The sequence below is a fragment of the Drosophila innubila genome (genome assembly GCF_004354385.1).
Source record: "Drosophila innubila isolate TH190305 chromosome 2R unlocalized genomic scaffold, UK_Dinn_1.0 1_C_2R, whole genome shotgun sequence".
Taxonomy (NCBI): domain Eukaryota; kingdom Metazoa; phylum Arthropoda; class Insecta; order Diptera; family Drosophilidae; genus Drosophila; species Drosophila innubila.
Genome location: NW_022995374.1, coordinates 844733 through 868538, shown reverse-complemented (window position 1 = coordinate 868538; position 23806 = coordinate 844733). Strand labels below are relative to the sequence as shown.

Here is a 23806-nt window from a genome sequence, read left to right as displayed (position 1 = left end):
ACCTAATGCCGTTGGTAGAGTTTTTGGCCAACAACTGAGCTGATTGCCAACTTTTTTCCTATGACCAATTATGGACAGCTTAAAAATAATTTACCAAAATTCGCCAATAGCATATTTCGGCCAAATGCCAAACTGCAATGCAGCCAATGTCCAATCCAAAGCTGCATTTTGGTTGCACGGTAACTGATGGGAAATCAAGGGTGAAGTAAGGGGTGAACTAAGGGGTGAAGTCAGGGAAAGGACTCCCAACAGCAAATAGGCTTAACGCCCGCTGCTGCTGTCCGCCATAATGGTATTATTAATTATTCCAATTATAAAAATTGTAAGCAGCCGGAGATTTTCGATTGCCGATTGACGATTGGCATTTGGACGCGATTTAAACAGCCAAGAGAACGCGCCAAAAGTTCAGCACAATTATGAGCGATTTTTATATGCATATGTAATAAATATATATATCTATATATATGTATATTGATATGTGAGTGTATTGTTTGTGTGTGTGCGCAAATCTTTTAATTGCCTTGAAATCCTCATTGCGCATTAAAATTGAATAAATCAATTGTATGAACATATTCGACAAAAATATGTACAACATAAAGAATTAAATTAATAATTAACAAGAAAAAAAAAAATCCGAATAAAGCATTAAATACAGAAGTGAATTTCTCCAACGGCATTCATGATTATATGGCATTACAATTGATATCAAGATGTACAGTAGAGCATCGATAGTTATAATGTAATTTGTTCATTGATTATAAATTTTATTTGAGTAAATGTAATTTATAATTTATTAATTATAAATTTTATTTGAATAAAAATAAGAATATTTAAAAAAATTTAATATTAAAGTTAAGATTCACACTGTACAGTAAAGCATCGGTAACTTGGTTTATTTTTAGATAAACTTAATTTATGCATAGTTTTAATAATACTTTTTACTAGTTTTAAATAATATAATAATAAAAGTATAAAGAATTTACTGAGCCTATGGAATTACAATTAAAATCAAATTAAAATCTTGAAAATGTGGTCAATTGATATGGTTTTAAATAACATTTAAATAAAATGAATAAAGATTTAAGAAGCTTGAACATAATATAGTTAATATTTTTGTTAGTTTAAAATCCTAACTGAAGAAAAGTATATTTAATAATTATTTAAATACAGAAAAAGACATGCTCTTTATTCATATTTTCTATTCCCTATTAAAGGTATTTCAGAGCCCATTATGTTACGTATTTATGCGTAACACACGCAGTTACCAATACCAATTTTAATGCAGCTGAATTGGCCCTGGAATGGGAATTGGCCATGTTGGTTGGTGCATTATGCTGACCAGGTTTGACTTTGGCATTATGCATATACGCATCATCATAAATGGCTATGGGGAGTGGCCTAAATGCCAGCAAGGTGGCCTAAAGCATAGGTGCGTTAACGGCTGCGAAAAGCGGCACAAAAAACAATGGTGGAAAATGCGTATTGCAACCGAATAATAAACTCATTAAATCCAGTATCCTGGGACCCATGATTTGGGGGCTAACACAAAAGCGAATTTTGTTGTGCGTGTGTGTGTGTGTGTGTGTGTGTGTGTAAACCACTCAAATGAGCCCGCTAATTGTTGCGTCGCCCAGTGCAGTCAGTGAATTCACCGACTCCTCACGGCATTCAGCAAACAGTCAATGCGAGGGGTGAGTCAACAGTTGGGTAGGTTTATAAATTCTACAGTCTCTGCAGTCAGTGCAGCACTTAAGTGGCCAAGGAGGGGAAGGAGAAAGGGGGGGGGGGGAGACGTCGAGTCGCTTGTGCTTATCCTTATTAGCATTATCAGTGGAAAAATAATCGAGACAGCGAGTGAACAGGCCAAACAAATTGAATTAAAAACGTTTGAGGCATTAAATCTCAGGCAGGCAGACAGACGGACAGACAGAGAGACGGACAGACAAAGAGACAGTCAGAGAACCAAAGCATAGCCAATCCACCCACCACCCAACCACCCACTTCTTTAAGCTGACAAACGATTTGTAATGAACTCTACTTGCATAGGCTTAGACGCTGTTGACGTCGCTGCCTCTGTCGCTGCCTCTGCCGCTGCCTCTGCCGCTGCCTCTTCCTCTGTCGCTGCCGCTGTCGTCGTTAACTTTTCTATTTCCAGCTCAGTTTCCCTGTGTCGCGGCTTAAGATTTATTAACCGGCGATGTCGATAACGTTGCCAGATCTCTGAGTGAATTATAATGAAGTTATCAATTGCCTGGAATAACGACGGTTCACTTTTCTATAGCTGCCTATACCCTGTAAATTTAAGGTTATGACAGTTTAAAATTTCTAAAAAAGTGTCAAGGGGGAAGTATGGACAAAATGAACAGTTACCGAAAGCTTAGAAAAATGGACAGTGAGGGCAAAAAAATCATATATTTTAGTTTTGATGTAGAATGAAAGTAGGGCCCAAATAATGATAAAATTGATATTCCGCAAGAAAATCGGTTGAGATTTGACAAAGTTATGACAGTTTGAAATTTGTGAAAAAGTGTCAAGGGGGAAGTATGGACAAAATGAACAGTTACCGAAAGCTTAGAAAAATGGACAGTGAGGGCAAAAAAATCATATGTTTCAGTTTGGATGTAGAATGAAAGTAGGGCCCAAATAATGATAAAATTGATATTCCGCAAGGAAATCGGCTAAGATTTGACAAAGTTATAACAGTTTGAAATTTGCGAAAAAGTGACAAAGGGGAAATATGGACAAAATGAACAGTTACCGAAAGCTTAGAAAAATGGACAGTGAGGGCAAAAAAATCATATATTTTAGTTTTGATGTAGAATGAAAGTAGGGCCCAAATAATGATAAAATTGATATTCCGCAAGGAAATCGGTTAAAATTTGACAAAGTTATGACAGTTTGAAATTTGCGAAAAAGTGTCAAGGGGGAAGTATAAACAAAAGATTAGAAAATTGGACAGTGAGGCAAAAAAATCATATATTTCAGTTTGGATGTAGAATGAAAGTAGGGCCCAAATAATGATAAAATTGATATTCCGGAAGGAAATCGGTTAAGATTTGACAAAGTTATGAACGTTTGAAATTGGTGAAAAAGTGTCAAGAAGGAAGTATGGACAAAATGAGCAGTTACCGAAAGCTTAGAAAAATGGACAGTGAGGGCAAAAAAATCATATATTTCAATTTTGATGTAGAATGAAAGTAGGGCCCAAATAATGATAAAATTGATATTCCGCAAGGAAATCGGTTAAGATTTGGAAAAGTTATGACAGTTTGAAATTTTCGTATTAGTGATAAGGGTAAAATGTACAGGGTATTTAACAGTCTAACTCTTTAGTTGATTGTCCTTGATTATGCCCAGGTTTCAGTCTCAGTTTCAATTGCAAAAGGATGCCAGGTATTTGGCTTATCGCAATCTGAATTGAAAGTTTAAATAAATGGATATTTTTTTTGTATGATTTAGTTTACTTGTTAGTTGTAAGTTGGCAACAGCTAAGCTGCTGGAAGTATGCAATGATTACGCAATGTCGAGAGGCGGCCAATTACAATCTAAGGAGCCCAAAAATGAATAATCCTTGAAAACGACTACGAATATTGAGTATTTAAATTTCATGTCTCAAACGAAGTGAAAGCTAAAGCTCAATAAGTGTGTGCAAAGGAGCGTGAGTTGAGCTCGACTTTCTTCTAAGAAATTAACCAATTGGCTGACCACAATAACCTGGCCAAGGACTGCAACAAGGCCGGCAATAATTATGAATTGCCTACGCACAACATCAAAACGACTTAATCCCTAACTAAGAAAACACACATACAGTGGAAAAGGACGAGAGCTAGACTAGGGAAAAGTAAGAAAAGGGAAAATTCAAGTGACTGCTGGCCGGGATAATATAAGTTTACGGTTTAGTTTGCTCGCAAAATAAACTGGGCAACAAATATTTGTAGTTTTGCCTTTTTTGTTGACCTCAGTCGAAGCTGGAGAGATGGGAAAGAGACAGAGACAGAGAAAGGGTTGGAATAAATTGTGTATTGTGTTATTTATAAGAAAATGCTCATAATTTACTTATTAAAATGATTTGAGTGATTTGGGTATGAAAATTAAAATTTCAACAAACTGAAAGTTTTAATAACCGTAAAGGCCATTTGATAATATGTGTAAGGGGTGGGGGTAGGCAGGGGGAAATGGTAAAGCCAAGTGAAAACTGTTTTGAATTTGCTTATCAGTGGTTGACCATTGAAATGTCTTAGTGCTAAGGAGCGCACACAAAAATCTTAAGGATTTTAAAGGACTTAAGTGTCAGGCATGTTTTTGCTTTGTCTACACGTGTGTGTGTGTTTGTGGGAGAGAGAGGGAGAGAGAGAGAAAGTAAGAGTGACCGGAAATTAAGCAATAGTCTTAAGGAAATTGCCACAGGTTTTTTGGTTGCCAATTTGATGTCTTTTCTCAAACTCCCTTAAGTTGTCGTGTGTGTGTGTGTGTGCTTGAGCATGCATTTTTATTTACACTTCAACTTAAGTCCTACTTAATTGCAAACTCTTTTCAGTAGAATTTTTAATGCATGTATTTTAATTTATAATGCCGAGCCAACATCGAGGCTACTTAAGAACTTTCCACACACACACACTTACACACATCTCACACCTTGACAATCGTTGTCTACGTCCTGCCTAGTCCCTCGTCCTGCCCCGGGCCAATCTGCCCCCGTCCGTGTCTTGCAACACGTTGCAAAAGATAACATATTAAGAAAACGCAACAAAATGAAAATCAACGTAAATGCCTTTAGGTCCTGTCACCCCAGGACTTAAATTGTGAGAGTGAAAATTGCTTGAAATATAACAAAAGAACAAAACATTGTTGAACTTGTCTTTTGGCAAATTAATATACTCTTTAAAATGCAACTGACTTGGGAAATAATACTGGGACAATATATAAACTACCTTAAGAATAATTAAATTGCTAAAGAACAAGACTTTTCTGATAGAAAAAATATCTTTTAAATAAAAGTGGATGCAATACACGAATTTTGGATGAATTCTTTAAGAATTTGTAGGTGCTCATTAGGAGTAGAAGAACTTTAAACTCCAAATTTTTAATAGAATCAATTCTTGTTTTGCAAGAAATTACCAAGAGATTAAGAAAATCAAACTAAAATTTATAAGAAGACTTGCTTAACAGAAAGTAGCTGTTTAATTTCTTTCAGAGAGAGAAAGTCTTCAAGAATCATTTATCTCAAAGTAGATTTTCAAAAATTCCCTTATTATTTTCCCCATCGATTTATTAAATGTAAGTGTGTTCATTTCTTGATAAATTATAAAATATCGCATATATGCAATTAGTTTTATATATTTTCGAGTCAATGAGTCAATGTGTCGTCTATGTCTTTGTATTTGTATTTGTATTTGTATTTGTATCTGTATCTGTGTTTGTTGTTGTACTTGTTGTATATTCGAAAGGGCTTTCTTTGGAAAACATGTTGAAACTTTTAAGCGGATTATAATTAATGCCGCTAGGCATTTTCTTTCTCTTATCGTTTCGCTTTCGCGTTTAGCGCAACGCCCACTGCATGCCACGCCTCCTACCTCTTCTTCTTCTTGGCAGATATGTATATGTATGTGTGTATGTGTCTGTGTTTCTGTGTCAGTAACAAAACATAACCGGAAATCAAGAAAATCTGAGCCAGCTGCCCCCCAAGTGGCATGTAGTCCGAGTTAAGTGACTCAAACGGCAACTGGATACTTTATACTTGCAACATCTACACTGAGAAAAAAAAAAAAACTATTCACACTTATAATAAACTTTTTTTATATTGAATAAAAATAAATTATATAAAATAGTAAAAGAAAATTGAATATGAAAATATGAAACATAGTTTGTTAACATTTCTTTACTTAACTATCACATTTTGTGATTGTTATTTCATATATTTAATATTTTTGTTAGACACATTTGTTTCTTTTAGTGTAACTTTGCTACTACAATTGGTTCGGTTCGGTTCGGTTTCTTTGCGTAAACGTTAGTCGAAATAATCCTAATGAAATAAGCATGGCCCGTAGCGGTAATTTATTTAAACCCAGGCCCAAGTTTTCTCTCAGTCCCAGCTGGAAAATTGTCCCCGCACTCCATCCCCCACTCCACTTTTCACTGAGGCAAAAGGCATTTAAATTGTCTCAACTTTTCGTTTACATTTTTGTTGTGCTGTGTAATAAATTAATTTTTTGTCCTTAGACATGTTGAACTATGCATGTGTGCCTGTCTTAGATTTAATCCTTTTTGTTGTTGTCCCAAACACACCTACGCCCATTTCTACTCCCATTTCTACTCCCATTTCCGCTGCCTTTTCCACACTTCCTTCACAGATATGTTGATTTTTGGGCAGCATCATCAGGTGAAACTGCCTTGCTGGAAAAACTAGACTAGCCGGGCAGAGAAAGGGGAAGGAGATAGAGAAAGGGACCTAAAGAGAGTCCTCTGAATGGATTTTCTTAAGTGGTTCTAAGCTTTGTCTGTGAAGCAAACCAGAAAACATGCTTATACATGCGGCCAAGTGGCTGCTGAGTTCAAGTTACTCCAGCTCCAGATTCTCAGCAATCCCTTCATGCTCTCCACTCTCCAGTCTCCTTCTCCCGTCTCCGGCTCTAGTGGCATTAGCAGCTGCTTAAGGCACTGCAGCACTTCATTAGTTCCGAGTTCGAGTTCGAGCTCGAAGACAAGGACATCCTGACGTCCTGAGACAATGGCCAACTGCGCACGATAATTGAATGCAGGCCAAGCTAGAAATTCACCAACCTACCCAACAATCCTCAATCCTCAACTCTTAACTGGCGTACTCTCAAACTCTTGACAGTCGACGGAATCAGGAAGAGAATCAGAAAAAGCCATGTGCAACGAGGGCAAAATCACAAGAAGTTGCCAAATCCTTACAAAAGGATTATGATGTGTATTTTTGGTCAAAAGCACGTTGATGAGTGCCAAACGACTTTGTTGAGACTTGAGATTTTTCTACTGAAAATGGCATGAGAAATGGAAATGAATCCTGCATTTCATACTAACAAATACCAAACATAAAAGTGCCAATAAAGTCCATTAATTAATTGATGACCTTTTACTATCTATCGCATTTCAAATTAGCTTGCATACCATAACAATCTTGAATAATCCATGCAAAAAATTTAAAAGCATGCTTACAGTGATAAAAGGTACAAAATAAAGAGTCTTATATCAACAATTTTTCTTAAAAAATGTAAATCATTTAACAAAAAAAATATTAAAATGTATGAAGAGTTTTGAAATTTTCGCTAAAACTTTTCTAATCTTTTTCTCAAAAAAAAAAAACTAATTTTCGTCAAATTTACAATTTTTTAATAAAACAAAATTTGTTTTTTTGTCGGGAATTTACCATCAAAAAAACTATTTTTTGAAAGAGAAAATATTTAAGTATATGATATTGTGAAAACACTTTCTTGACTGGCTGTATATCCTAAGTAAAGTGTTTCAAGTGCTTGGATCAAATAAGAGTATGAAAATGTCAAGGGGATGCAAATAAACATAAAATGTAGAAAAGGATTAAAATTATGAACCAAGGATATGACAAACAGAACATGCAAGCTGAATGCAGTCATGTGTGATCACATTCTTACACACACACACACACACACACACACACACACACACACACACACACACACACACACACACACACACACACAACAGACTTAGCCACAAACTGAAGGCCGCACAAAAGAAACGCAAAGGAAAAGGGAAAGGAAAAGGGAGAGGCAAAGGAAAAGGAAAAGGCGCTCGCACAAAAGGATTTTCAATTTGTCAAAATTTTATCAAGTGGAGGACAAGCCATTGGCAATGTGTTTAGTCCTTATGTCCTTATGGCAGCACTGAGAGGGATTTAAATGTCGATAATGTCTGCAACACACTCCAACACACACACACCAACACACACCAACACACGCAACAATAAAAACAAACACTCAACAATCGAGTTAAATGTTTGCGCAAAATGTCAAAAATCAACTCGAAATGCAGTTGAACCAGAAATAAGCGCACCAAACAAATGTCATTGACTGGCCTCTTCTTCTTCTTCTTCTTCTTATTTCATTCCCGGCTTGGCCCGAAAACAACCTCAATTCGAGCTAATGTCAACTCACATTATCACACTTGCATTATTTTTAAATTTAGACTCCAGTCTCCTTTGCCAGCTGTTCATATCCAAGGATATTCGATAACTAATCCTATACTCTCCATAGAGGATAAAAATATTGTATCAAAATCTTTAAATACATATTTTACAAAGAAAACCTCTCAGAGTTAAAAATTCACAAAAACTTCCCGATTCGAAAAATATTTCCATTTAATTTTCATAATAAAAATAAAGGATAAGCAATAAATAAATGCTTAAGACAATAAAACTTTGATTTTTTTAATCATTGAGAAAATTATTTTCGGATTCCTTTTTTTTAACTCATAACTTTTGTTTTGGTTTTTAATTGAAACGAAATATAGGAGTTATTTAAAATGATTATGATTTTATGAGTACAAATTAAATTTGAGCTATATTTCCTATTAAATAGCAAAATCACAAGTAAAGGCTTAACATTAATTTTATAATAATAATATTATTTTTGGATTCATTTTTTAAGTTCATTACTCGAATTTTCAGCTTTGTTTCGGATTGTAAAAATAAATGTATTAATAACTTAGAACTGATTTCGACTGCTGATATGTGTCTCAGATTTCAACAGTCACCGCCAGCAGTTAGCAGTCAGAGTTGCATTTGCAACCGGAGAGTCATCGTTGTTGTCTTCTTCTTGCTCTTTGTCATCGTTGTTGCCACACATGGCGGCAACCTTAATCACTTTAGTTATCAATATTACTTATTTACGTTGCTCCTACTTAACGCTTAAGACGCTTTGCCTTTTCTGTCTTTCTGCATGTGTTGGTGTGTATGTGCGTGTGTGTGTGTGTGTGTGAATTATAGGCATACAGGTATGAGTGTATATATATAAGTATATATAATGCTTATTTGTATATAGATATGTCTTGGACTGGGTGGCCCTGGCGTTGCTCTAGCATTACATTTGCGTTTAAATCTTCCTGCTTAAAGCCAAACAAAGTCGCTGCATGGGAGGTAGAGAGAGAGAGAGAGAGGGAGAGTGAGAAAGAGAAGGGGTCGAAAGGAGCACAACACGCGATCTGGCCCATTGATTCAATTAAGCAGAGCAGACAACAAAACACAGCTACTCTAAGCTGCATACACACAAAGAAAAAATTCTATAGAATTTTCATATTTACCAGGCAGTATAATCATTATAGGCTATATTAAAAAAAATTACATATCAATGAATAAAGCATGATTTTTAAAGTGATTTTTATTTTAATCCCAAACAAACATTGTTTTTTTTTATTTCAAAAAAATATAAACTATCATTAAGGTTTTAAGTAAATTCTGAAACTTTAAATTTGATTTTTTTTATTAAATGTATTATAGTAGATTTAAATATGATTATTTTTATTTATTAATAATGTTCGTCACAAAATTGGATATCAGAAATTTTGGGACATGGAATTGCTTTCGTCACTAGACTATTACCTCGTAAAGTATTAATTTCAGATTTATTTTTAGCATGCATTTTTAGTATAGTAAAATCAAATATGATTTGTATTGGATAGTTGTAAGTATATGTAGAATCTTGTATATAAGAATTTGTGCTCGGTTTAAAAAGGAAACAGAATACGCATACGCCTAGTTGGTTATGAGACAGTCGGCAGCATTGATTAATATAATCCGCTTGAAGACGCCTCACGCTCGTGTCGCCCGACTGCGAATTAAGTTACACCCAAGAGACGACGAATACCGATGACGACGACGATGACGATGACGATGTTAAACCTGCCCACAGTTTTAAGTACAAGTTAATGGTGCTTATGCATATTACCCTCTCACTCTCCCTTCCAATTCCCTCTCCAATTCTCATTCCCATTCCATATCGAGGCCATTAATACCCACAACTGATTTTTCTTTTATACATTATTTTATTTTTTTCTTTCTTGATTTTTTCATTTGTTCATCGTCGTTGTTAAGTATCTCGCTGTATTTTAAATCGATCCAATGGCAAAGCGTCTTTGTGTCGTTTGCTGCGAATGCGCGTCGGCTTAATCCGCTGCCAATGAACTGCGAACTGCGAACTGAGAACCGAGAAATGCGGACTGAGAACTGAGAACTCTGAGGTCGCCAGATGAGCGGCTTTGGATGCTTCTAGGACCCTGTGCTTAAAAAATTCAAAAGGGTCTTTCAAGTTTGTGTGCAACAGGAGAAGGACGCGCGGAATACGACATAAAATATACTACGCTAGTCAAGAAACTGTTTTGACAAACTAAAAATTCATATATCCAATTTTTTAAATTTAAAAAAAAAAAATTATATTTCTGTTTTAAGTGTTTCTAAAAACATATAAAATACATCAAAAAATATATAGCTGGCAATAGAAAGAATCTTAGAGATGATAAAAGCTACTAACAGCAAATTCGTGTTGAAATTTTCTTATATGTCATTTTATTTCAAATTTTGTAAAACGAATATAAAGAGCATTTTAAAAGCTAGAGCCTGAACATTTGGCATATATGATAAGTAATTTGGGTTGATTGAGCTAAAAAAATTTCATCATGATTCCTAGCCTCCTTCGCATACGAATTAATAAAAACGCATTGTAAGAGCAATATTAAAGATAGAGTCCTAAGATTTGGTACTTAGTCAAAAGAAAATAGTTCTGATGTACCCTAAAAATTTCATTGCAATCGATCTACGACTTATGCAAGAAATAAAAATTATATTATAGTAATAGGAAGAAGAAAAACCTGCATTTTGCTGGTATAATAAGAACAAGTACAGGGTCTTTGACTGTACAGGTACTCTCGACTCTAGCCGTGGCTACTAGTTGAATTTATGCTGAGCGAGAGGGGCGTGGGGGCGTGGCAGACTCAGTTGCCTCTTGGTTTATTAGTGCGGCAGCTCCTGCGCCTCGTTGTCTACTCAAGAGTCTGACTTTAGTCTGTTAGAAGGATGTCGAGGTGGATTATTTGTTGTTGTTGTTGTTGTTGTTGTTGTTGGTGTCAGTGCCGCATTTGCCCATCCATCGTCATCATGATTGCCATTCGCATTGGTATTTTGATATTTGGGCTTTGTCTGGTGGGGATGAAATTTGATCCTCTGCGCGGCAGCAGCGTATTTGCATTAAGCGTAACCTTTTGCAGCTACAACAACAACAACAGCAACAGCAACAACCACTGGAACAACAACAACAACCACAAGAAAAAGCGTAAAGGGTGCGACTGCCAAGGAGCTTAATTTGAGGAGGGATTTACGCTGTGGCATTATAATTCTTTTCTTTCTTGTGTTCCCCCCTCATTTATTTGATTTCATTTTTTTGTGCTGGCATCTTACTCGTATTGTTGTCTTCCTTCTCCTTCTTTTTCCTCTTTTTGCCCCTGTTATTTTTCTTTCTTTGCAGCGGATTTCGATTTTTGTTGCGCTTCATAGGGATTAAGCAAATTTCTCAACAGATTTCCAGTTAGTGCCTCACAACGATTGCAGTTCTCAACTCCCTTCTCAGTTCTTAATGTTGCCCCATTGATTAGGTCTCCGCGGAACGGATTAGTTGCATCGGGTTACGCTTTTAGCCCGCAAAAGGTGCCACATTCGCATCTCTTGACATAAAGCCAAACCACAGACACACACACTACACACACACACACACACACACACACACTACACACACATCTGACAGCTTAAGTCCAAACAGTAACAAAAACTAAAGCTCGCAAAAGATACTCGCCACGTCTCACAGTGGGGAAAAAGACTAGATTAGCGCATATTAAATGCAATTTTAAAATCTAAAATATATTTCATAATTTGTTCTGTTAACAAAAGCTTAAGCACCTTATAGAAAGTATTTGTTTAATTTTAATATATATATTTTTAAATTCCAGTAAGGGGTTTTTTTTCATTATGTGCATTTTCTGACATTATTTATTATTGTTAATGTTGGTTTTTTTATATTATTAAATATAGTACCAAAAATAAAACACTATATAATAATAACATACCACAATTAATTTTTATTGCTACCGTTAAAGAAATTTATTAATAAAATCGAATTTAGTTTTTTTTCCCACTGTGCTTCTCCTTCTGTGTCTTTTTCTGTATGTGTTGCTGTGGCATCCACCAACGCGGCAGCAACTTAAAATCTTAAACATTTATCCGCGCGTATTATGTGGCAACTCTGGCTAATTGCCAGGCCGCATTAAGCGTGGCCAACAAACACACAGACACACACACACACACACAAACACACACAGTCATAGTTAAAGCCATAGCCCATAACATTTGTTTTTGTTGTTGTTTTGCGGTGATTCGACTGGGTTGTGAAGTGTCAGGGGGAAAAGAGCAGGGAATTCAGCTTCAGTGTGTGTAAATTGAGTGTTGGATATTTTATTTGTGTTGTTTTCTTTTATTTTTAACAACAATAACAACTACTACTATGCGATTGTCACTGCCATCAACATCAACACCATCTGCGGTATTCAATTTAAGGGGATTAACTGCTAATTTTTTGCCATTTCTCTCAATGTTGTTATTTATTTTTGATTTTACTACTATTTTTTCAGTTAGTTAAGGACCAGTTGATATCCAACAACCGCCTGTGGAGTCAACCAAATGGTGTTGCCCACCCCAGTAGGAAATGAACTGAAAACAGAAGCCACGAGTCGGATTTAAATGGCCAATTGTCATTGAAAATAGGCGTGTGTGGAAACTGTGTGGATAGTAAATGGTCCGCAAGTTCAAATGGATCTAATAAGCTTAAAACGAGTTACTTATTTTTGGTTTTCTTTAGGTCAACTCGATATTAAAGGTTGTTTATCTCTACGATTAACTTAGAGTATCAGTTTATTTCAGTAAATAAATTACCTAAGTAAATATAAATAAGCATTCAATATATCATTTAAAAGACTCACCCTTTATCAAATAAGGTAATCTCTGATTCTAAACTAAATAAATAATAGTATGTTTATTATAAAAAAAAAAAATTAGAGATTTTCAGAAGACATAGATAATTTATTTTGTACCGGTATGGTACGGTACTGTCATAACTTGATCAAAACTGAATAGATTTTTAAACGGAATGTCATTTTGATCATGATTTGGCCTCTAAATTCATTATGTATTCAATATTTGTTCATTTAGAACATTTCATTACTTTCGACTAAGATTCGATTTCGATGCTAAGGGTCCCCCCTTTGAAATTTCGAATATTCAAAATTTTAAATCTCAAGTTTTCGCTTTTAATCAACTCCTTATATCGTAATTAGTATAAAACAACACTTTAAACTTGATTCTAAGACCTTTCATTTTTTTGTAAATAATCATGTGAAATTGAACAAAAATTTGGACTTGTTAAGTGACTAGCTCCAAAGTCTGACCAACTTCAAACTGTCATAACCTGATCAAAACTGAACCGATTTTCAAGCGGAATGTCGTTTTGATCATGACTTGGCCTCTAAATACATTCTGCATTCAAATATTCGGTTCGACATCTTAAAATTTTATAATGTTTCCGAATTGATTTGATGTACCGTTACGTACCGGTACTAATACCGAAACCGAAAGAAAACAACTGAAATAAACAAAATTTCTTAATTTTTAAGTAGGGGTATTCAGTGTTTTAATCGTCAAACAAACTGAGAGCTCTTCCTCTTCTTCTCAATTCACAGTTTACAGTTTACGCTTTACACTTTTCATTCTGTCAGATGCTTTCACTTATCATTTCAGCCTTTATTTTATTTTCACAGCCTTATTCCTGTTGAGCTTTAGGTGTGTTTGTTGTTGTCGTTGTTGTTGTTGTTGCGGCTTAGGATGTGGATGTGGATGTGCCGTTAGTAAGGCGCCAAAGGATGAGAGCACTTGTACCGTTGCTTTGAGTGCAAAAGCGCGACGGCTTTGTTGTTATTGTTGTTACTGTTATTGTTGCCACATGCATTGTTGTGACTGTTGCTGTTGTTGTTGTGCCATCTCTCGTCTGCCAGCTTTAGACTTGCTTAGTGTGTGTGTGTCTGCGTGTGTGTATGTGTGTATCTGTGTGTGTTCAAGCCCCAATGGGATGCCAAACAGAAGCACAAAACAAAATCTAGTGAACTTCATAGGGATTAGCCTGCACGAAAGCAACAGATTTAAAAGCTTTCGCTCTGCTTTTTAAGTTCATTTGTGCACTAGCTGTGTGCGTGTGTCTCTGCTTGCGTGAGTGTGTGTGTGTGTGTGTGTCTGTGCCTGGCATTGTTGCTCCCACTGTCCTTGTTGACAAATGCAACTTGACAGTGGTGTTGCAAATCTTGTCTGGCGACAGCGACACACACACACACACCCAAGACTTTAGTTCAGCCAATCTCTATATACAGTATGCCAAGTAATTGTTGTGATAAGGAGCAAAATCTTAATACTTGCTATTAATCAACATTACAAAATATTTAAATATATAGTTTTAATAAAAAATAAAAAAGTTTTAACAATGTTTAAGAATACTCTTGTTGATCAAAGTATATACTATACACATGAGGGTTTTTTATTGAGTCCTTTACAAGAATAAATTAAAAGAAGAACTTTTAAATATTTCCAATTATAAATCAATCACTGTAGGATTTCATTACCTGCCTTTGTTAAAGAAATTTGTTCCAGAAATACAAACCAACCAAAAATCAATAAATTTTTGGATATTTTTCGGTTGGTTAACCACCCTTGAGTGCCTGATTTTTATAGATGCCTTTTTAAATATTTATTTTAAATATTATTTACAACTTTATCAAGAACACAAATGAAATTGAAGATCCAAAATACATATTATTTGTTTAGTTATTGATGCAAAATCATAAATAATTATTATTTTCGGAAGATATTTTTCATAATGGTCAAAAACTAATTTTAACTGTTGCGGTCTGCGGTCAAAACAATTACTTGACATACTGTAAGTGCATGTGTTTGCATTGCACATGCCGGTTCCACATGGTCCTGTTAGTATTTATCTTTGGCACACTGTTACACTTGTCATAGGTCACTTTTAAATGGCACCCATTGTGGCACATTTATTCGATTCACGAAACACACACTTTTTTCTCATATAAACGATTCATTTAACGTCTAAACGTATATTTGAATTCCATTTACATATGCTTAAATTTTATATTTAATATAAAACCTATTTATATATAGTTTCAATTAATATTAATGTATTTCATATATTAAATGTGAAATATATTAATATTAAATGTGACGTGTCAATGTGTAAACATCAACTTGTAAACGTGCTCAGCTGTGCTGCTAGTGATGTTAGTTCTACCCATGCGCGCACGTTTAATCCCCATGCCCTAAAAATAATCCAATTGCACACCACCACAAGCAACAACAACAACAACAACAACGTTCGACCGGCGCGATTTAAAGACGTTTTGAACGGCACGAAATAAATCAGTGAGAGAGAAAGAAAGTGAGAGCAAAATGAGAAACGAACCTTCTTCCAGCATGTTTGGCACGATACTGAACCGAATGCGGAGTGCACAGTTCGTTTTGGCGCCCCATGCGACGCACACACACAAAGCAATTTACTCAACTCAGCTCACACACACACACACACACGCACACAGATAGCAACATGTGGCTCCTCTCTCCACTCAATTGCTGCGTTTGCTTTTGCTTTTGCTGCTCTCGAGCTCTCGCACTCTCAATGGCTCTCCCAAGCGCTGCGTCTCGCTCACACTGTCGTCTGTTTGCATTTCTGTTTCAGTCTCGCTTCGTTTCGTTGAGCCTGGGCCGCATTACGCTTATCAAAGTATATCTCAGGGATTATACGAAATGAATGGAATTAAGGATTAATTTCCAAGGGATGTCATTTCGTTTTGGGATAATTCTGTGTGCGTGTGTTCGTGTGTGTGTGTACGTGTGTATGTGTGTGTGTGTGTGTTTTTTGTATTGCCAACAGCTTACGCTATAATGGATTCAGGTTCGCGTTGCTGCCACAGTCGCCGTGGGGTTTGGGATATAAAAATACACCCGAGTTTATAATGCCAAAGCGGGTTATAAGACAGAGGCGGCGAAATATGACACAGAGTACATACAAAAAGAGGTGTAGAAATGCAAGCAAAAAGAACAGGTAAAAAATAAAATTAAAAATATATATAGGAAACAAAAAATCAATTTTCTAAAATCGAATCTTATTAAAAATCTTTAGAGCGCTTTAAGGAAAAATTATATTCATCATAAATATTTCAAATAAATATAAAAACATTTATCAGAAAGTAATCTTATTTTAACATATATTTTATTTTGGATAGATCCCGCACACACACATTTTATTCAAAGTTTACTAGCCCAAATCACCCTCATTAGCTTCATTAGCCCCTCTCTGTCTAAATGACGTGCCAACGACGCCTCTGCTCATTATAATACCAAGCGATCCATAAAACGAAGAGTTAAATCCGAAATAATAATCCCGCACGAAATTAAATCCCTCGCCCACGCGGAGACCAAACCCAAAAAAAAAATAAGTCTGAACGCCACAGTCTTTCTCCCCCCCGACCCTCCTTCTGCCCGCTCTTCACCTCAGCGCGCTGTTTGCCTGGAAAAAAGTTAATCCCCCAGCAGCAGTCGACGACGCCAGCGGCGGCAGCGACTGAGGCAGCGACGTCAACTCATCCGCCAACTCCAAACTCAGTCGCTGTCGCTGTCGCTGCCTCTGTCATTGTGTGTGGCGCGCGCTCTCTCTCTCTCTCTCTCTCTCTTCGTTGACTGCTCTCTCTTCACTGCTCTCATCTTGTTTTTGGGCCTCCAGCTGCAGTTGGCAGCGCTGCTGGTTTAAGGATTAACACAGACACAAACATTGCCAGCACACACTCACACACAAATATACAACGTACACACACACACATGCACACAACACGCAATGGGCAGAGCACAAAATCGTTGGGATTAATGCGGGATCTACTTTATTGCGAAAATATGCTCGACCTCCGCCCACTGTGCCTCTACTCTCTCCGCTCTCCGCTCTCCACTCACCACTTCCCACTCTCCATGCAGTCATATAGAGTTCAGTTGGAGGCATAGCAAATAATTTGGAAGTGTGTGGAGCAGGGAGGGAGGGAAGAGAGAGGGGGAGAGCAGACTGGACGCGTTGGCGTTCGCATGGATTCTAGCGACTTAAACGAATTGGGATTACGTTGCGTATGATTCATATGAAGGCTAAAACAACAGCCAGCCATTGGCTTTAAACAACAACAATAATAATAACAACAACAACAACAACAACAACAGCTGTGGCATGTGGCATGTGGCAGACATGTGCGTTTCCCATTTATGCATGCTGCATTGGGGCATTCAAACGGATTACAGCAGAGCCAAAGCTGATGCCAAACCTGCCCCACTTCCCCTCCCACCTTCCTACACCCACCCCCCTCTTCACAGCAAATGCGTGTCTCTGTCTCTGTGTGTGTGTGTGTTGTGTCTGTGTGGAACACAAATTGAAAATGACCAAGGCAACTGCCCAATATGCTGGGGCGCCATGGATAATCCTCAAGGCGATCAATAAAGAGACCCCACGGCCAGGGCCGTCAGTCAGAGCGACAGATACACTGAGCAACAAATAACAATATAAATCTCAGTGCCTACACTTAAATACCACTAATATTTAATAATGAATTTAAATGTCAAAAATAGTAATAGTTAATTTAAAGTATGCGAATTTTAATTATAGCTCTATATATATAAAACTCTTTGTCCTGATTTACATAAAGTAATTACAATACAAAACTTCAACATATATTATATTAAAATGTTAACTTTGAGTTTAAAATGTTATAAAAATGTAAAGCAACTGAAAATCAATTAATAATATTTGAGTCAAACTAAATCTAAAAAGTTTAACAAATATTTTTGAAATGTAAGAATCTTAAACTTTTATAAACAAAAAATAATTTAATGTAATATAAAATACATTTAATTTGTATATAAGTTAATTTTAATTTTAATAGTTATAATCTCTTGAAAATTAAGGTGTGTTTTAGAGTTACTTGAAAAGTGTTTTATATTTAAGATTAATAAGATTTGCATTTGCATATAAAAATAAAATAAATAAAATTATTATTATTCTTTGAGTGTAAGCAGACAGATGAATGGACAGACAGAGAGTCAGACAGTTGTGGTATGGGCTGTTTGGCATGTGATGGGATTGGCATTGGGATTAGCAGCCCAGTCTCAGAGATAGAGATAGAGACAGCTTTAACCTCCAACCCTGGCTGCAGTCAGGGCTGCAAGCACCTGGCAAACACACACACACACAGACACACACACATTACTTAGCTTGCGGCCTAATCCCAACTGCTCTGTTCTCTCAGCTCTTCTACTCTTTCCAAGTGCCTCAAAAGCAAACAAGGACGAAAACAAAAGCTTAACTCGGAAGAGGAACAGAGGGAGGGGAGAGAGGGAAATTGACAGCGTCTGCGAAACGTGAAACTTCTCTTCATTTGTGTCTGATGGGATTAGAGCTAAAGCCAGATAAAGGGATAAAGGATTTCAAATACCAAATTCCAAATTCCAAATGCGTGCCCTTCGCACTCAAGCAAAGTTTCAGGCCACAAAACTCGCTGGGAAACTGCCTCACAACTTTTGGCGCCAAATTCGCATGCAAAGCAGGACGACACACAGATACACACACACACAGATACACAGAGACACAGAGACACCCCTTAAGGTCCTGCGACTTCGGGTTGAGGTTCAGGTCGGAGATAAGTCGAAAACTTGATGCTCTCGGCTAATGTCCTTGGTTTTGTGGTGGTTGTTGTTGGATTTCCAATGACAATGACAACGATGATGATGATAATGCTGATAATAATGATGTTGCTGATAACGACTTTGTTGCCGCTTACGGATTAAAAACGTCCTTGTCAGGAGTAAAGTGAACTTCGGAATTAAATCAATACACCCAACACAGGTAATCAACTTTAGAAATAGAAACAGGCATTTCAAATAGAAACTACGAGTTAAAAAAAAATCATTCAAGAATACATTTTTAATTTCAATTAATAACTAAATTTCAATTTTAAAATAATAAAATTATTGCTTAGTTTTCAAAATCAAAGAAAATGTAAACGAAAAAAAGTTATTCCTAAACTTGTGTTAGAAAATAGAAAAGACTATTTATTTTTTAATAAAAATAAAAAATTATTTTTTTCATGGAAAGGATGATTTTTTTAAAATTTAAATCATTTCAATTTTCAAATGGACTCAAATAGATTTACAATGTATTTGTCGATAATCATTTTATGACTAATTCATTAAAAATAAAACATACAATTCATAATTGTGAATCACATGTGACTTAAATACTTTAATCGTATGTTAAACAAAAATACATATCGAAATCTTATCTAATAAATATATATAACAACCATTACTCAACGCCAATGACTTCTTAAAATGATATCGAGTTCCATAAAATCGATCAGTTTGAAACTTAAGGAAAGTACAAAACAATTATAGAAGCCACATTTAAATGGAAAATATGGTAATGGAAATGGCAAATAAGTCTTTATCTGCTTATTATATGAAAGTAAACAGAAACAGTAACACTAATACAAATGCAAGTACACATGAAAATGCTTTGTGCTTAGTGCAATTACACAAACCAGGCCAATAGGCTTTTGGCCCTGGCTTAAGCCTAAGCAGACACAGTGGCAACACTGGCAGCAGTTCCTAATTACAAGTCTATGCCGAAACATGCTTAAGAAACCCACAATGTAATTCCACTTGTGTATTAATACACACACATATACACACACACACACATAACCAGAGTTATCGCAGGTGATTTATCATTGTTATTGCCTTTCTTGTAATACTCTTTATAATATTAATAAGAGAGGTATTTTAGGTATATATTTAAAATACAAATAACTATAAATAAAACTAATAAATTTTCGTTCATTATTAACAGGAATACCTCTAATATAATTATTGATATTTTGGATATTTTGGTCCTACTGTAACTATAATTTATTCTTTGCATAGCTATTTATTACTTATCCAACTATTATTATCCACAACGAGCCAATTTAATATTCAAAAATTTCAAATCAAATTCAAATTTATAAAAAATTCTGATAAAAAATATTGACAGCTTTAAGTTCCACTAAAAAAAAATAGAATTTGAAATTTTGGCAGTCTGAGTGTATTAGAAATTCTATTTGTATATTAACTCAAACTTCCTTCCTACGATTACTTTGTCAGTCGAATTTATAAATATATTTTAATACATATTAAATATGTACATATACATATTACATATTAAGCTAAATATACATATTAAACTAAACTTGTCAGTTATAGGAAAAAATTTTGCGAATAAAGGTTTAAAAATTTTCGAAGTTTTATTATAAAATTGAAATCCTGTACAATAATAATATGGCACTTAATCCACAATACGAGGACATTGCAACGGAATTTGTTCAGCAATATTATGGAATTTTTGACGATCAGGAGAATCGCGATAAAGTGATTAATTTCTACAGTGCAACAGAGTCTTTTATGACCTTCGAGGGAGACAAAATACAGGGAGCGCCAAAAATTCTTGAAAAGGTTCAGAGCCTGGGTTTTGAAAATATCAGGCGTGTTATCAACACGGTCGACTCGCAACCCACATTCGATGGAGGTGTTCTTATCAAGGTGCTTGGATGTCTACAGTGCGATGATGATCCTGTAATTGGCTTCTCTCAGGTATTTGTGCTAAAAGTCAATGAACCCACAGGTAGCTATTTCATAGCTCATGATATCTTTCGACTTGACATACACAACTCTGCTTGAGCAGCCTCTGGATTCAGCTGAAGAGCATTCAAGAAGAATTCTTTCTCAAGTCAATCAAACATAATTTTATTATATTTTTATGACATAAAAAAAAAACAAATTAAAAAATTAAAATATTAAGTAAACCCATGGAAAAATCAACATTACTTTATTTTAATTAATTTCAAGCATTTCGTTAGTTCATAAGATTGCTCGATATATATATATATATAGATAGATATAGATACATAGAAAGATAGATAGATAGATAGATAGATAGATAGATAGATAGATAGATAGATAGATAGATAGATAGATAGATGGATAGATGGATAGATGGATAGATGGATAGATGGATAGATGGATAGATGGATAGATGGATAGATGGATAGATGGATAGATGGATAGATGGATAGATGGATAGATAGATAGATAGATGGATAGATGGATGGATGGATAGATGGATAAATAGATATATAGATAGATGTATCTATACTCGATAGAGATACATAGAGGTCGAATGACAGGAGTATTTATTTGATTATAACTCAGTGAGTGTTGGCAGTGAGGCCAAGAGGTCGCGGGGGTAACCAGAAGGGGTGTTTGGGAGTTGGGAGAGAGGGTTTTAGCCATGGCCAAGAGCCGGTACTGGCCACATGCGTCGCCGAAGACTTTAAGCCATTCGTAATGCGCACTGTTGAGTTTATGCACAACACAAAAGGTGCCCAAAGGATGTGAATGTGAATCTGAATCAGGATGAGGATGTGAGTCAGAATGAGGATGTGGATGCCAAGGATTCAGCTGATGTTGATGTAGATGCTGTTGGTTGTTTGTTGTTTGTTGTCTACTGTTGCTTTGGCTTCAGTTTAATTCAGTTCAATGCAATGCGATTCGATTCGATTTGAACAACATTTAAATCCTTAAAATTTGTAGTTTGAGCTTCGCACCCGAAACAATTGTGAGAGAGAGAAAGCTGTCGAATTTCTACCCAATAGAGACTGGCAAGCAGATAAGGATTAACTGCGAGTAGCAAACACTCAGTAGAGAAACAAGTAACTGCAATTTCCTACATCCTTTGCCTCCAACTCTCGGATTTTGTATCTTGTATCTTGTCTCTCATATCTCTCTTTGGCCAGACCAGACCAAGCACAGATGCTGCTAAGAGAGTACATGATGTTGGCTTAACTCAATCAGAAGCACCTGCAACAGTGCAACAGTGCAACTCCTGCTCCTGCCTCAACTCTAATTCTACTCCTTTTTTTAAGCCCAGTAACCAAATGGATAAGAGGAGTATACGTTTGTGATGTACATTTATTTTTAAATATTAAATCGATATAAAAAAGCATCAGCAATTAATCGAGTTACAAAAAAAAAGACAGTGATTGAAGAAAATTGTATTTTTTAGTTTTGATGCACAATCAAAATAGAAGCCAAATAATGATAAAACTGAAATTCCGCAAGGAAATCGGTTAAGATTTGACAAAGTTATGGCAGCTTGAAGTTTGTAAAAAAATGAGGACAGTGATTGAAAAAAATTAAATTTTCCAATTTTGATGCAGAATTGAAATAGAGGACAAATAATTAAAATATGGACATTTCACTGAGAAATCGGCTTAGATTTAACAAAGTTATGACAGTTTGAAGTTTTCGGAATTTGGTACTGAATCAAAAAAGAAGCCAAAATATGATAAAAATTTATATTTCGCAATGATATCGGTTAGGTTTTGACAAAGTTATGAAAATTAGAAGTTATCTAAATAGCGTTAAAAGGAAAAAGAATGGAATTTAATTTTAGTTCAGATACTAGGCATCTCGCAGTCGAGCAGCTCGACTGTCGCGTTCATATTGTGTGTGTTTTACTTTTTTTTTTGGATGTTTGCTAAATCTCTTTTTGCTTATAACTCGAAAATGTTGCCTCCTGTTGCTTTTGGCATATATTTGAATTTGTATCTGTATCTCTGACTGGGCCAACTGCAGCTGGGGCGACATATTGTCCGTCTATATCATGGGGTTATGCTTTTGGGGATTGGAGTATGGGGATTGGGAATTTAGGATTGGGGTGGCACAAATCTTTTGCCCCACTTGAAATTTGTGCCAGGAATGAGCCGGCAGTAAACTCAACTACTCGACTAAACCGTTCTGATTTTGCTTCTGATTGTGATTTGGAATCGGACTGTTGTCTGTAACCGGTAACTGGTAACTGGTAACTGTTCTGTGTATAACATTTAAGCTGCAACCAGGCGCCAATCTCCCTCTGTCCCTTGCTCCTTCCCCTGCAGGACTTAACTCGAGAATAAGTTCGGCCATCATATGTATATGCATCTATATCTGTATCTGCATATGTATCTGTGTCTGTGCATAACAGCAGACAGTTTTGCAATGATTGCAAAATTTGTGGCACTTTCTAAACACGAATCGCCTCCAGTTGCCCTAGGCTCCAATTTTGAGGAGTCCCCACTCAATGTAATCATCTTTCTATCGTTTGATTACCAGCAAACTGTGTGACACTTTCATGATTTATCACAACAAGCAGCAACTCTATCTACAAAAATGTAAATGCCAAAAATTACAATATTCCGAAAAAAATAATATTGTATTTTCAAAATTGCACAAATTTGAATACAATAGTTTTTAATTTCGGCTTATAAAAAAATTAAATATTCAATAATATTGATTATACAAAAACAAAAATATTTTATTAAAAAAAAACCCAAATTTCAATCAAAAAATGTATTCAATATTATACAATATTGACAAAATTAAAACAATTAATAATATTGTATTGTGTTAATTTAAATGTATAGTTAAGTGTCGGCTGCTTAAAGTTGACAAAAAATAAATAAATAAATAAAAATAAAAGAAAGCTTAAATATATGTTGAAATTGTGGTATCTACTTTGAGTCAGAAACTTTAAATTGAAGCAAACTC

General features: G+C 35.5%; 2 protein-coding genes across 3 annotated transcripts in view; one reads left to right on the top strand and one right to left on the bottom strand.

The window, feature by feature from the left end:
- The window catches only part of LOC117785691 (transcription factor kayak), a 72236-nt gene that overhangs the window by 8910 nt on the left and 39520 nt on the right, over positions 1 to 23806 (bottom strand). The window contains exon 1 of one of the 2 annotated variants that reach the window (XM_034623874.1): positions 15017 to 15059. The exons of the other annotated variant lie outside the window; for it this stretch is intronic. Within the exon in view, the coding sequence (XP_034479765.1) occupies positions 15017 to 15044 (28 nt within the window). The 5' untranslated portion in view covers positions 15045 to 15059. Of the gene's footprint in view, positions 1 to 15016; positions 15060 to 23806 lie in introns of those variants that run through there. 2 annotated transcript variants of the gene reach the window in all.
- Positions 20473 to 21023, top strand: LOC117785692 (probable nuclear transport factor 2). Its single transcript, XM_034623875.1, has one exon. The coding sequence runs from the start codon at positions 20501 to 20503 to the stop codon at positions 20897 to 20899; it is 399 nt and encodes a 132-aa protein (XP_034479766.1). The 5' UTR covers positions 20473 to 20500; the 3' UTR covers positions 20900 to 21023.